The sequence below is a fragment of the Pungitius pungitius genome, chromosome 17 (genome assembly GCF_949316345.1).
Source record: "Pungitius pungitius chromosome 17, fPunPun2.1, whole genome shotgun sequence".
Lineage (NCBI taxonomy): Eukaryota > Metazoa > Chordata > Actinopteri > Perciformes > Gasterosteidae > Pungitius > Pungitius pungitius.
Window position 1 is genome coordinate 2688549 of NC_084916.1, and position 15540 is coordinate 2704088.

The 15540-nt window shown below is 43.3% G+C and overlaps 2 protein-coding genes across 3 annotated transcripts; both read right to left on the reverse strand.

Annotated features, from left to right (window-relative positions):
• Window positions 1–800: 800 nt before the first annotated feature.
• smim13 (small integral membrane protein 13) lies at window positions 801–4266 on the reverse strand. Of its 2 annotated transcripts, none has more exons than XM_037474928.2 (3): window positions 4102–4266; window positions 3757–3844; window positions 801–2119 (listed from the first exon to the last, which is right to left on the reverse strand). In XM_037474928.2, exons 2-3 carry the CDS (start codon window positions 3830–3832, stop codon window positions 1929–1931), a joined length of 267 nt encoding a protein of 88 aa, XP_037330825.1. In that variant the 5' UTR covers window positions 3833–3844; window positions 4102–4266; the 3' UTR covers window positions 801–1928. The 2 variants fall into 2 exon arrangements, with proteins under 2 accessions (XP_037330825.1, XP_037330824.1); XM_037474927.2 differs by having other exon boundaries at window positions 3757–3935; window positions 4102–4261.
• A 2485-nt stretch (window positions 4267–6751) lies between these two features.
• On the reverse strand, window positions 6752–12403 carry zc3h12ab (zinc finger CCCH-type containing 12Ab). Its single transcript, XM_037474591.2, has 6 exons — window positions 12308–12403; window positions 10998–11459; window positions 9719–9858; window positions 8668–8902; window positions 8485–8585; window positions 6752–8381 (listed from the first exon to the last, which is right to left on the reverse strand). Exons 2-6 carry the CDS (start codon window positions 11414–11416, stop codon window positions 7393–7395), a joined length of 1884 nt encoding a protein of 627 aa, XP_037330488.2. The 5' UTR covers window positions 11417–11459; window positions 12308–12403; the 3' UTR covers window positions 6752–7392.
• Between the last annotated feature and the right edge of the window lie 3137 nt (window positions 12404–15540).

The following is a 15540-nucleotide window of genomic DNA, read 5'->3' on the forward strand; positions in this document are numbered from 1 at the left end:
AAAGAGTGGATACAGTTGCGAGTGAAATAATCATCGAAGTATAAAAAGAGCTGACTGATGCATAAAAAGGGTTTTGAAAAGAAGAAAAAAAAACACGCTCTGGGGAAATTAGCTACATGTGAAGTTTGAAAAGTGTCTGTGTAGATAACGTGGCTCGGTCCCAATCACTGCATCCCGCCTGGCTTTTAGCAATAAGATAATGACTCTTGGGGCTGAAGTGGATTAAGCGGTTAAAGACTAAAATGGTTTGTTAAAAAATCAAGACAGCCTCAAATTACCTTCTACATACAGTAGATTAACTCAGTGCATTGACTTCTGGGGGTGGGGGTGGGGTTAATTTGTAGCTGCAATGAGCCAGCGGAGCTTAAAGGGCACAGAGACAAGTTAGCAGAGGACTTTTTCCTTTGTGTTATTTCAGCATTATATTTTGGGACGTTTTCAGCAGCAGCTTCGGCTTTATGGTGTCCATTTAAAGACCAAAAATGTGTGTTCCAAAATATTAAAGTAACCAGTAACCATTAGATATATTTCAGAACCGAATGGGTGAACGTATTTAAGGGTCATTATGGATTCATACACAGCTACTGAATGGACTTCAGATCATAATCCAATAGTGATGTGCCAGGTGCTCTCTTGGTTTGTTAGGGGCTGTTTTCTAGCAGTGCAACACTGTCACCTTGTGTTTCAAAAAATCCATTCCACTCAGTTACAAAAACATAATTATTTGCATTAAAACCTGTTTTCAGTCTGACATTACAGTTATTTAGAGAATAATTGACTGTTTGGATACTTTCAGCGTAGTTTGAGGCAGTTTATGAGGACGTGTTTTTATTACACAAGGAATGTATAGCCAATTAAAACAAATAATATTAAAAGTACTCAAATCCCATTACCTTTGAAAAAGACAGACTCATTATATTCATGGCATAATTTATTTGAAGCTGCTGCTCCACTGAGAGAAAATAAATCTCTGCTGATTAAAAATGGTGCAACAGTTACATGAGTTTGACTTGGAGGGAGAATAATACATAAAAATTGATTAGCTTAGCGTTGGCTTGTACTGTAATGACAAATCAGATACTGTGGGCAGTACAGAAAGGAGGCCATGTGACCTGCCATCTGGTCAGGCACAGGTGCAGACAGAGGCACAGAGAAGGGCTGCTCCGATGCTCATGGAGACCAACGTTCTCACGTCTCCTCTTCAAGTATAAATCTGTACAATTAAATTCAAAGGGTGAAGGAGAAGTGGCAAGAAGAACATTTCCCGTTTTACACAACCGGAATAAAGTCATTTGTCCTCTTGGTCTTGGAGCGAGACAGATTTCCCCTCTTGGATGGAAGCGCGCAGAGAAACAACAAAATGACAGCGTAAACATACATTTCATTGCACTGTTAAACAAAAGAAAGCGGTCAGTTGTATAAATCCCTGTCTCAGTTTTCTCTGTAGTTGTTGTCGACGATTTCAATTTTTTCTAACCTTTATCCGGCTTACTTGGTACAAAATAGGACTTCATTCTGTTGAAAACACAAGATTAAAACACGTACGTTTAAGAGCGTTTACACAGCTCTCTTTTTTGTGACGGAGCATCTTCACACTACACGTGGGTGCAGCAGGGAGCGGCGTGGCTCGTCCCCATTACAGGAACACAACAGGTCCAGACTCGCTGCTCGCTACATAATGACACATGTGAGGTGAGCAAGTGACAGAAATGGCTTTTCCCTTTGAGAGCAGGCGACGTGCGCGCTCACTTTAAAGTGTCATGGTGAAGAGGAGGCCTGACTACCGGCCCTGGACATGGTCCTTGTGTAGTGTAGCGGGGGTTCTGATTGATCACACACACCACGATTGTAGAGGCTAGTCGGGGTGAGAGGGGTGGGAGGGGGGGGGGGGGGGGGGGGTGTTCATGACGGGATACACTGTGGGTGACCTATGAAAGGCTTTCCTGAGAGGCGACTCTTTGGCGTGCGGACCTGGGCCGGTTTCGCATCGGGGCGCTCGCTGTGCGCTCGCTCTTGGACTCGGGCGGCTGCGATTGGGCGGGGGGGGTGCTGGCGTCCCCGACCAGCTCCCGCAGGAACTTGAACTTGGACAAGAAGAGCTGCCAGACTACATACCAACCTGAGGGGCAGAGAAGGGACAAACAGCTGTTTAGAAGAGCACTGAAGGCAATTTTTGACACATTTACCAAAGAAAATCCAGTACAAACATGGACTTTGAAGTCTCTGTCTCAGTAAATCTCTGCTGTGTCTTCAGTGCTGAGAAGAGATTTAGGAATGTTAAATTGTTATTATTGTGGAGGATAACTTGTTAACTCAACATGAATACACTGGCAGTAGTAGACAGCTTTGGTTTTATATTTGATTACATTCCTTTTCATTTCTAGAAAGTGTCTGTAGATAACGTGGCTCAGTCCCAATCACTGCATCCCGCCTGGCTTTTAGCAATAAGATAATGACTCTTGGGGCTGAAGTGGATTAAGCGGTTAAATACTAAAATGGTTTGTAAAAAATCAAGACAGCCTCCAATTACCTTCTACATACAGTAGATTAACTCAGTGCATTGACTTCTGGGGGTGGGGGGGGGTATTTTTGTGGCTGCAATGATCCAGCGGAGCTTAAAGGGCACAGAGACAAGTTAGCAGAGGACTTTGTCCTTTGTGTTATTTCAGCATTATATTTTGGGACGTTTCAGCAGCAGTTTCGGTTTATGGTTTCCATTTAAAGACCAAAAATATGTGTTCCAAAATATTAAAGTAACAATTTTATATATTCACAATTGGTCCAAAAAAGGATAAGGATCCAATAGTGATGTGCCAGGTGCTCTATTGGTTTGTTAGGGGCTGTTTTCTAGCAGTGCAACACTGTCACCTTGTGTTCCAACCGAGGACGTCAGGAAGAACCGAGAGTTCTGTTCCAGCGATGACATTTCACCTAACTGGGAGACTTTGGCTCAGAAACTGGCCTTTTTTCCCACTGAACAGACCACCAGACACCGTCGTCTGCTGTGTGTGATAAAGTTATGTTGCTGCCATTTCCTCTTTGACTCAAGAGTTTACATTAAGCACAAAAATAAACACAATAATCTGAATAAAAATATACATATTACGGTGATGTAATTTTAAGTGGAGATTTGAGATCCATTATTGCATTTTTAACATTGCAATGCAATTAATTGCAAAAATTCAATGATACAATTATATTACACAGGCAGGGGCCCATCTTTATTTTTTACTAACATTTTCAGATAACATTTCCTTCAGTGTGGCATTGCTACTTTTACTTGAGTAAATCAATTGAAGTGTCTCAGAACACAAAGAGTGACAGGAAGTGGTCCCATTGACGCTTCCCCCCCCCCCCCCCACACACACACACACACACACACACACACACCTGACTGTGAGCCCCACAGGTGTGCAGACAGGCTCCTCAGGTAGAAGAGGGACAACTAACCGAGAGGCCGAAGAGGAGCACTCGTGGTTATGTTCGCACTTGCGACTAAAAATAGCAACTCCTTTTCTGAAATTGGAAACTTGCGGGTCAAAGACATCCAACACGGGAATAAAGAGCTAATGTTATCATTTAAGGAGGAGTTGAACATTTAGGGGAAACACGTCCTATTCCCGAGCTCCGCCAAAGTAGCCTCTGATGAGCTGGCGAATGTGTGCTGACAGCGGTTAACTTAGATCAACACAATGGCTCGGGTTGGGGTTGGGGGGGGGGTCGCTTGTAGTGTGTAAACGTGTTCTTTAAACTCACCAAACAGCATGAAGAGGAGTGCGCACACCAGTGTGGCCACAATGACCAGCAGCGTGAGCCCCACACTCTGCCACATCTTAGCAGGACACTGGAGAGCAACAACAGCATAAGGAGGTGGCTGTGGTGTATTTTCTGCTCCACACACACACACAACGCAGTTGGCTCGCCTGGTTAGCCCCCTGGAGGTAGACAGTTAGCTTTAGCCTAGACGAGGGAGAAAAACAAGCGCATCGCGCACCAGCTCGGCTGCTAGCCTCGGGCTAGCTAAGTTGACGTTAGCTAGCGCTAGCTGGTGAACAGGCGGAACCGCAGTGGTCTCACACGCGGGCTGTGGTCTTAGCTTACGTTCAGCGGGGTAAAGTCCTCCCTCTGTGTGCTACATAACTGTAACGTGTATTTTACACTTTACGACAGAGCTGTAGATACTGCAACTGGGTTAAGACAACAAACACAGCGTCATCAGACAAATACAAACTGCGCATGCGCGAGTTACATTTCACTTCTGGGTATTTAACCTGTAGTTTTAGCTCTGCGTCCTCGCTATCTTCTCTTTTTGGAGTGATGTTGAGAGTAATTTAAAGAATAAGCAAGAAGGATGAAAAAATATATAAATATATACGAGAGGGAGAAAGATAAGATACAAGAATAATAAAAACTAACATCTTCAACAAGGCAGGTTTATTCGGTAGCACCTTTATATCAATTTCACTTTGAACGCATGGAAACACTATTGCTGTTATTCAGATATCCAGCAGGTGGAGACTTCATCAAAGATCTGTGAGCCCCAGAATAGAGCACAAGTAAAACATCCCATTCCTGCTAAACTGGTGTGCGAGAAGTCCCTCAAGATGCTCCCTTCCACCTTTGTCATTGCATTCCCTGCATTCTAATATTATTTAAATGAGGACGAGGCTTTGAAGTGGAGATGGAGTTAATCTGTTTCAATTTTCTGAAGAAAAAAACACAAAATCGTCTTACAAATACTCCAATTCAAGAAAAAAGTGAATTAAAAACTTACTGAAGTAAAAGTAAAGCTTGACTTAATGTTTTATCCACAACAACACTGATTTTATGTATTATGTCATATTTTATTACAAAATATGGATTGCTTTTGGAAATTAATGTACACTTATATGCTACTTAATAAAAAAAAGAAATATGACCAGTCCCTTTGATATTCAGGAACAGCAAGTCAGGGCCAGTGCCATTTGGCATTGTGGTGTGGCCTTCTATGCAAACCAACCTCAGTATTTGCATATCATGCTACACCTCAGAGAGAACACGAGTCGCTCTTAAAGACGGCATTTTAAACGTGTCATTTGTTCAGCTTCTCCCGCCAGAGCATGTCATTCCAGCTCACATTACTGAGAGCCCAAAGGTGTCTTTTTTCTACTTCGATGAGTAGGAACAGTGGTTGGATTATTACTTTCCTGTGAATACCTCGTGCTGTATGCAAATAAAGAATTTTAGCAGCTCTTGTGCACTTATTTCAATTGAAAGTGAACATCACTTTTACTCTTTTGACTTGTTCTCTTAAAGCATTGTTTTTGGCTAATGCAGGCAGAAAAATCCCCAAAAGGCCACTGCCTATGAAATGCTCATCACTAAACAGCACCTGTACACAGCTAAAGAGTAGCATTTTGTTCTCCTGGAGGAGTTGGTGGAGACCAAAAGAATAGCTAAAAGGAAATTAAATGTGGGACTGATATTCCTCAGGTCGACACAAACAAATACAAATACAATTGAATGATAGTGTTGCTCTGTAAATGCTGGATGAGCAAATAGACTATTCATTACAATTTTTCTATATTGACGTGAGAATGTTGTGTGCAGCTCTGTGAAGTGAACTGCATGGTTTCTGTGCTACAGATCCTAGCTGATAAGAAACCCAGGTGCTTTTCCTTGTGCCATTTACACATTTCAACTCATTAAAGTACATGTCTATGTGCCCTTTTATATTATATTTTCATTAATAACAGATTTTCATTGTAACTACATGTATTTAGTGGCCTAATTTACACACATATCGTAGTGGAGTTTTCTTTCCTTTTTTAAATTAAACAATTTCAACTTCAGCAGTATGAGCACATTAAATGAAACTTGTTTCCCTGGTTTAGTTGTGACCATCTCACTGAACGAGCTTTTTAGTATGGCCTCCAGCAGCTTTTAATGCCGTGTCACAGCGACACCTGAATCAAACCTGCGTTCTGTTTTACCTTGACTTTCACAAGCAGGGTGTGTGCTAATGGTGGATGAGTTCCGGGAAGTTCAAGTCTTTATTTTTTTTTTAATAGCATCTAGTCCTGGAAAGACTGATCCTTATCTGATCCTGGAACTCATTTGACCTCATTTGATTTGGGCTGGTCATAACTGCTCAACAATGCTCTTATTGTTTGTGTTAACCTGCACCACTAATAACGTCAGTGCAACAACAAACCTGGATTGTATGTATGCTCCTCTACTAAGTACATTTACTCACTGTGCCCACAAACAAATTTGAGTTATTTACAGTCCAATGAAAGGTCCAAGATTGGCAGGAGACAATGACTATGACATAACTATGTGTATAGTCACCTGAAACTATAAAGCCTTGGTCATACTCACAAGCACATAAGAAGCAGCTCTGTTTACTGTGCAGAACAAATCTGGTGCACTCAGACTGTGGCTCAGGTGTAAAGCAGAATTGTCAAACTGAGATTTGCCAGATTGAAATATAATGTCTTGGAAATTTTGGACGGTTGGCTGCAACAGCAATTAGAAGGGTTCAGCCAATTGACTCCTACATTGTGCAAGATTGATTTAAGAGGAAATCGTTGTTGGCACCACCATAAGGAACAAAATAGGCTTCAGGCACATGTCAGAGCAGAAAGTAGTGCTGAGTTCAAGGAACAGCATCTACTTGTGCAGACAAGACTTTAGTTAAGGACTGTACAGTTCCTTACACAAAATAGTTTGTCATGAATCAATGTGAGATTATTGTTTATCACTCAACACATCGTTTTTTATTAAATTTGCTGTGAAGTGAACAGTACAAAAAATGGATCAATAAAATAAAAAATGTTATTGTTAATTTGTCCCATAAAGCTCTACTGAAATTTGAACACCTAACTTCAAACCAACCACATATACAACAACAAGTTCTCTTGTAAGACCATAATACTATAAATCATTATAAAACAGTTTCCAGCTTTAAATCTCATTTTCTGAGGAATAAAGTGTTTATGGAAAGTATTGCCCCTGATAATTGAAAAATAAATACTTTCATTATTACATTTAGTTGCCACTAAAAGCATTAACGTGCACAGTGCCATCATGACACAAAGATTCCTTGTAGAACATTTATTCTGGAAAACCATTAGACTTTACAATTCTACCCAGTAATGTGGATTCTGAACCATAAGAGTTCAGAATACATTCCGTATTACATTTTAAAATAAAGATACAATTTGTATCAACCACACACTTCCTCTTATTTTATTCAGCTTACTGAGGCAACTGACAATGCAACATAGTTTAAAATAAGGTACTCAAATACCGCAAGGTGGATACCACAATACAAAAATAGACAAACTCATATTTATCTTTGTCTGGCTTTCTACTGAAAGACGTGGTTCAGGACGCCCTCTGGACGTCGTCTCATCTTTGCGAGCCGTGCTGACTCTGCAGTTTGAGAATCTCTGCGACTAGCACCTGTGGATCCATCAGCTGAGGAAACATGTCCATGGCCGCGTCCACCAAGTGGACGCTGAAGATGGCGAGGAGCTTCTTTCTGACCACCTCTCTCTCCCCGCCGCTGGGAGTCGGCCCTCGGGGAGGATCCTGTCGGGGAGGATCCTGTCGGGGAGGAGCCCGTTGGGGAGGAGCCCGTTGGGGCCGCTCCACCGGCAGGCTGCGTGCCGCCGAGGGATGGGCCCCGAACGGATCGGACCAGTACTGCCGGTGCTGCTGGTGGGAGCCGTGGACTCTGCTGGGCTGGAAATCTGTGGGCTGACTGTGTGCAGACATGCCGGCTGGGTTCTCTCCGTAGCTGGCGTAATGAGACGGGTAGGGAACCGTACCAGAGTTGTGGCTGGTGACCAGCCCATGGCTGTAATGCTGGTTGGGGGGATGGAAAGCTGGCGTGGTCCCCCGGGAGGAAGAGCCATGTGAGAAGCAGCTGCACGGAGGGGAATACTGTTGTCCCGCACTGTGAGTGTGCTGGGAGCTGCCATACGTCCCCGCATACTGGTGGTCACACACACTCCAGGGAACTTCCGATGGATGACCGTCTATGGAGCCTAAACCGGAGTCCAGCTGCTCCTGAGAGCCCCTCGACGGGATCTGGCCGTTCTTCTCCTTTCTAGATGGGGCCCTCTTGCTGGATCGGTGACTGGCCTTCAACTGCTCATGCTTGAGGTCTCTCTTTAAGGAGCTGCTCTCATGTCCCAGGGTCAGTTTCTTTGCCATGTCCTCCAGCTGCGACAGGCTCTGTCCTGGCACAGGGCTGGAGCCCCTTGAGGATTGTTTCTGAGCGGTGGACGGGTGCTTGGCGTTCTCCCGAAGCTCGTCGGCGACCAAGCGGTTGGACTGTTTGGCTCGCTCAGGATGGCTAAACTTGCATTTGATTCCGTAGGTACATTTCTTTCCTGAAAGAAGGACAAAACAACAATATTTGGGCTGCGCTGATCTTTTCCAAAACTAGGAGCTCACAGCGACACTTTGTCGCTCACATTAAAGACGTTCTCTCACCATAAGGACATGGTTGTTTTTTGGCAGTCTTTGGAAACCTGCGCAGGAAGTTCTCCAGGGTCGGTCCGTGGCGGCCCAGAGGATCATCAGGAGGCATGAACCTGCGCGAGGGTCCAGTTCAAACATTGGCTGAAAAGTACAACTTCTCACACAAGCCTCCACATCAAGAAGGCAAAGACTCACTTGTCATTGACGAAGGAGTACATGAGCAGCCTGTCCTCGATGAAGCGTTTCCACTCCGGCTTCGCTGCCTGCAGGTCCCGGTACATGTCGTTGGACACGATGATGCCATCGGACTCGTAGCCCAGTTTGACGATGAAGCAGTCGTCGTTACAGACCACCCGCTTGCCCGCGACGCGTCTCGACGGGGTGAACACGAGTATCTTCCTCTTCTCCAGGTCTCGAAGGATGTGCTGATCTATAAAAACGACATTACAGAGCAACGGGCTCGTTATATCATTCATTCAGTCGTGTTTCTGTCCAACATTCACACTCTTTTAGCTCGGATTTTGGTCTCCACCAATTCGAAGTGCGAAATGTTCCACTAGGCTGACCAGCAAGTCTTCCCTTGCGTCTTTCTGATATTTGCTGCATAGAGGGCAGTTTAGTGGGGATTTCTGAGAGTCTTTAATCAGAAAAGTGGGAGTTGCAGAATCAGGTGATTATTTCCTGTGGGCTTGTCACCAAGATTCTCACGTTCTTTTCCTATTGTGAAAAATGATTCAATATAGCCACTTTAACCCTCATCTCAATTTTGGCGTGAATTGAGTTTTTGGTTTTAGGAAGCCACTGTTCGTGCAGCAGAGGATTCATCATAACAATCGGTTCATCAACATGAAGCAAACAAGCAGTACGACGTCCGGTTTCCAGATGTGGGTTAACCAAAAACTGTTCAGTTCTGACTGATAATACATTGGTAAAACAAACAAATGGAAAACCCCTGCATTTAGATTACAAATAAAACCCTACATGGGGTATTTCCCATTTTGAGTTTTACTCTGTTGCGTCACAGATTTTAAGATCTATACAAACCAAAGACATTTTCAAATTGGGAAACTTTTTTTTTCATTCGTGATTTTTCAAGCATTTACTCTTATTATTTTTTATAAAATACTAAATAAAAGTATGGTCACTACTCTCTTTACCATAAAGGCCCTCATTGCCTGCCACACAGCCATTAATTAGCGCAGTGTTGTGTCGAATAAGGAAGGGGCAAACATTGCCATTATCCCACCTGCAATGGGAACATCTGGCCGGGGCTGCTCCTTCCTCCATGAAGGAACGAACACGGTTATTTCAGTGTGGCCTCTTTCCATGAAGAAATTCACTGCCAGCTGGATTCCAAGACAAGAGAAAACTTCCTTGTTCCCGTGGCTAAATGAATCAACACAAAGCAAGAACACCGTAATGAGGAACCGTGTCTCAGAGGCAGGTCAGCGGAGTCCTCAGTCAAATCAGTTCAAATCGCCAGGTATTTCACAATAAAAGCTCAGAAAAGCAGTTCATCTTTTGATCCATCACATACATCTCGTCCTGGGACACAGGTTAGTGATTCTATTTTTTGGTGTTTTGGTAGTTTTACTATATACACACACACACACACACACACAGTATATATTTATGTATAGATATAGATCTTTATCTACACTTATTTACAAATTCTGTTGCCAAACACCCCAACAAATTGCAGGAACAAGGAAAGCTTTTTTAAGCGCTTAACTGAGAAATGCTGTTGAGCTTGTTCCTGTTGACATGTCTTACCATATAAGCACCGCTGGTTACATGGTCATGTAACAGGAACACCTTTAAATTTGCATATTAGAGCAGTTTCTTTGTACGGGCAAGCCCGACTGGGAAACACACAAAATTAAACGTTGGGTGTGTATACTGTGACATTGGAAAACCCGCAGTGTTCAAACCCTGTGAGTGTGTGTGCTCTTTCACCTATTTCCCCTTATCCCAAACTGTGTGTGCATGTCTAGGGAGGGGAAGCTGGAAAAGGGCTGCATTCCATAAACCACAGTACAGAACAGGTTCCTGCTGTGCTCTTAAACTTTCTTTGGGAAAATCTGACTGGATGCTGAGTGATGGCGCATTGTCTCTGCGAGACTGGAACCGTCTGTCACACAGTGTGACCTCCGCCGTCTCTGAGACAACATGAGCTTCGTTTTTGGCGAAATATGTTGACACCCGTTTGATGGATTGATATACAAATATTCATGTTCCCCCTCAGGAGCTGAACTTTGAATACCAAATACTGCTCTATTAAGAGGTAGTTGATTTCTAACTTAACTGTGAACCACCCGCAGGCTTGTGTTACTTTCACTGGCGACGCTTCAATCAGGACCTCAAGGGTAAAAGAGACTTGTTCTCCTCCCAGTGTGTGTACCAACCACATGGAACCACATAAGATCTGTCTCTAATCAAACTAACCAACAGGCTCTACCCCTTCCCGCCGTCCAGCAGCAAGCAGCTATTTGTAATCAATGATCGAACCTTTCAGCTGTTCTCACCTCATGGCCACGTTGCTGCCATCTATAACGACAGGTCTCAGTGCATCCTGCTCCTCGCTGCGCTCCTCTCCCGTCTGCCGAGAAGATCCAGTGAGAGGCAGCTGCACGGTGGGGCCCATGGCCTCGAGGTCCCCTCTTGGTAACAGCACCGACATCGTGGTCACTGGCACCTGGCCGCCCCCCGGGCTGGCCCCGATCCTCACTAGCTCCCCCAGGAGTTTATCTGTGTCCATGTTGGGGCCGAACATCTGCTGAACGGCGAGGACCTGAGCCGTGGAGTAGCCAAGCTTGTGGAAGAAGTCCAGCTGGGCCTCAGGGTGCCGGGGGCCCGGCGAGGGATCCAGTTCGCTGGGGTACATTCTCTCACAGGGGAGACGGAAACCGCTCGGAGCCGCAAAGAACATGGAGGGAAGATCCATCCAGAGGGTCAGGTGGTGGGATCTTTACTCCAGGAGTAAAGAGCTGTAGAGAGCAACATCAGCATTCATCTCTTCAGCTTCCGCCCACAGAGAAACACTGACTACAAATTGGAGGTACTTGTGTTTACATTTCCTAACACTTTACACTTCTACAGTTTTAAATGCTAGTTCTGTACTTGGTTACTCCACTAAATTTGTTAAAATAGTTTTTAGATACTATGCAGACTGTTATTACAGATGATTGTGGATAAGCCATCTAGCAGTATATGAAGTAAGTAAACCCCATCTTCCCCAGTTGCAACATTTAATTGATGACCACTAATGATCATTCAGAGAAGTGACAATTAGTCAGTTTATAGTAAATTAAAATGCAAATATTTCCATAATCTGTGGTTTGTTAGATAAAACAAGAATCCCTTGTTCTATGCAAATTCATTTTGATATTTTGGAAAGAAAACTATATAAACTGCATATAAACTGTCAATGAAACAAATCTTTAGTTGCATTCTTATTTTATGATATTATTCATGTATCTTAAACTCACCGTCTTTGACAACCTATGCATATCTTGTTTTCTTCTTTCTATAATCGACACTTTTTGTTTACAGAAAATATCTTATTTTCAGGGCTGCAACTCACAATTATTTTTATTATTGGTGTAATATTTTGTTGGTTATTGGAATCATTATTACGTCTTTAAAAGCAGTCCAGAATCAGAGAGGGCACTTCCTTAGCAAATCCTCCCTTGACAAACTACACCACTAAACCCGGGGAGCTCCTCGGGGAGATTCCTTGTAGACACACATTTTGTTTTTCCTCGCACAACTTGAGTTTAAAACTCTACTACTGTTTTCCGCCTTTCAGTTCGAAAGCAACAAGACACGAGCTCACCTTTAACACCCCAAAGCGACGGCACGACGTGTCCGTCCGTCCGCCTCTACCTCCGTGTGAAGCGGCTGCTGAGGCGCCCCTCGGCCGCGTGCACTGTGTGTAACCAGGAAGTTGAAGCGCGCGGCCACGGAGCGACCGACGTGGAAGTTCAGGTGAATGACGTATACCAATGGACCGGTGTGACTCCCTCTGGTTTATCCCACACAGTACTAGAGCGGACAACTTGAGTTGTACTCATTACAAATAATATCAAACTTTGGAATATGATTGATAATGCAAGTCTCACTTATGTAGCTATAAGATTCATATATATATATATATATATATATATATATATATATATATATATATATATATATATATATATATATATATATATATATATATATATATATACACATATGAATCTATATATAATATATGAATCTAATGGCAGATGTCTTAAGTCACAATATTTCTTGATAATTCTGACAGGCGTATCAATAATTCAAGCATGCAAAAAATGTAGCGAAGTAAAACATACAATATTGACTTGTCGAATAGAAGTATGTTTGAAGTATGGAATGAAAATACTAAATATTAGTATCAAAATATAGAGGGTATCAAAATTACAAATATCCTTTAGAATTTAGATTTTTTATTTTTATTTTGTTTATTTAGAATGTTGTATATTAAATAAGTGTACATTCAGTACCATAGCCTAACAATTCTGAGGTAATTGCACCTTACTAAGTATTCCCATTGTATGCTATTTTATTGTCGTGACGACGGGTGTGGGTGGGCAGGAAGGGAGGACTCAGATGCTGCGTTTCGGAAACAAAAAATACTTTATTAGTCCAACCTCAAAATCCCAAAACTCAAAATCACTCAAACAAACTAAGCAAGAAGGGGGAGGGAAAAAACTAATGACAAGGCAGAGACCTGACAAAACAATGACATATACTATGACTTTACTGGCATGGCAGGGTATGAAGACGAGATGAGACACCCTTAACATGCAAAACATGTAACATGCAATGACGCGACATGAGACAAGAGACTGACAGGGCTTAACTACACACGGGAGGTGCAGGTGATTGGACACAGGTGGAAAAATCATCGACACTGCAGACAATCACAGGGGAAGACAGGACAACGCAGGAATGAAGTTACCCCAGGGACGCAAGAGCCATGAAACGACAAAATAAATCAGGACATGAACCCAAACCATGACATTTATGGTTCCATCTCCCCTTTTGGGAGGGGAGAACTGTACTTTTTTACCACACTATACTTTTTTTATTTTTACATACAAAACATATACATTATATTACACTTAGTACTCTACTACCAATCCATCTTGTGTGATTGCATCAAAGCTAATAATGTACTGCACAGTGTTTGACATTAAAATACTCACACGCGTATCTGTTAATGAATAGTTTTAGTTATAGTTAAGTAACATTTGGAATTCAATACTTTCACTGGTAGGGCACTATAGTCTCAGAGTGGTAGTTTACAATGAAATAAGTTGATAATCTGAACACGTTCTTAAACTTTATCAAGGTATTTGTTGGTTGTATAAATGCACAATAACCAATATCTCTGTCTTTAGTAAGTATTTATTTCATGAAATATTTATTTTAAAAACATTTTAAAATATATTTCCCAATACATGCATTGTTTTTATGAATAGGAATGTAAAACAAAGCCAATACACAACGATGAAGTTGTAGGACTTTCCACCCGCCTACAGCCATAAGGGAATTGGAGACTAATGTTGTTTTCATTAGTGTAGATTTCCTCTTGTTTTATCCTCTATGACAGTTACGCCTTCTCGATTGTGGTTCTGGTTTAATCTCTATTTTAGGAGGAATATTTGGGAACACAGCTGGATATGGTGCCGGTACTGTTGCAAGCCGAATAGCTGATGAAGTATAAAGCAGCGGTGTGTTCTTCGAGTGTTCATCGTTATTGATATTTGATTCTGACGTTGGTGTTGTATTTAGTCCAGGTGTTTTAGTCCCTGTTTCAGAAGTCGGGTCGCGAATTGGCTTGGTTGTTAATTTTGTTGTAATCCTTGGTTCAGCTGATGGGTCCGTATTCAGTTTGGTTGTTACTTCGGTTGTAGTCCCTGTTTTGGCTGTTCGGTCAGTATTTAGTCCAGTCGTTGATTCTGTTGTAGTCCCTGGCTCAGCTGTTGGCTTAGTATTCGGCTCAGTCGTCAATTCTGCTGTAGTCCCTGGTTCAACTGTTGGTCCGGTTTTTGGCTCAACCGTTGGTTCTGTTGTAGGCCCTGATTCGGCGGTTGGGTCAGTATTTAGTCCGGTCGTTAATTCTGTTGTAGTCCCTGGTTCAGCTGTCGGCTCGGTATTCGGCTCATTGGCCAATTCAGTTGTAGTCCCTGGTTCAGCTGTCGGCTCGGTATTCGGCTCATTTGTGAATTCAGTTGTAGTCCCTGGTTCAGCTGTCGGGTCGGGATTCGGCTCAGTTGTCAATTCTGTTGTAGTCCCCGGATCAGCTGTTGGCTCAGTCTCCGGCTCAGTCGTTGGTTCTGTTGTAGTCCCGGGTTCAGCTGTCCGCTCGGGATTCGGACCGGTCGTCAATTCTGTTGTAATCCCTGGGTCAGCTGTTGGCTCGGTATTCGGCTCAGTTGTCAATTCTGTTGTAGTCCCTGGACCAGCTTTTGGCACAGTCTCCGGCTCAGTCGTTGGTTCTGTTGTAGTCCCTGGTTCAGCTGTCCCCTCGGTATTCGGCTCAGTTGTCAATTCTGTTGTAGTCCCTGGACCAGCTGTTGGCTCAGTCTCCGGCTCAGTCGTTGGTTCTGTTGTAGTCCCTGGTTCAGCTGTCCCCTCGGTATTCTGCTCAGTTGTGAATTCAGTTGTAGTCCCTGGTTCAGCTGTACGCTCGGGATTCGGACCGGTCGTCAATTCTGTTGTAGTCCCTGGATCAGCTGTTGGCTCGGTATTCGGCTCAGTTGTGAATTCAGTTGTAGTCCCTGGATCAGCTGTTGGCTCAGTCTCCGGCTCGGTCGTTGGTTCTGTTGTAGTGTCTGGGTGAGCTGTTGGCTCGGTATTCGGCTCAGTTGTCAATTCAGTTGTAGTCCCTGGTTCAGCTGTCGGCTCAGTATTCGGCTCAGTTGTCAATTCAGTTGTAGTCCCTGGTTCAGCTGTTGGCTCGGTATTCGGCTCAGTCGTCAATTCTGTTGTAGTCCCTGGATCAGCTGTTGGCTCGGTATTTGGCTCAGTTGTGAA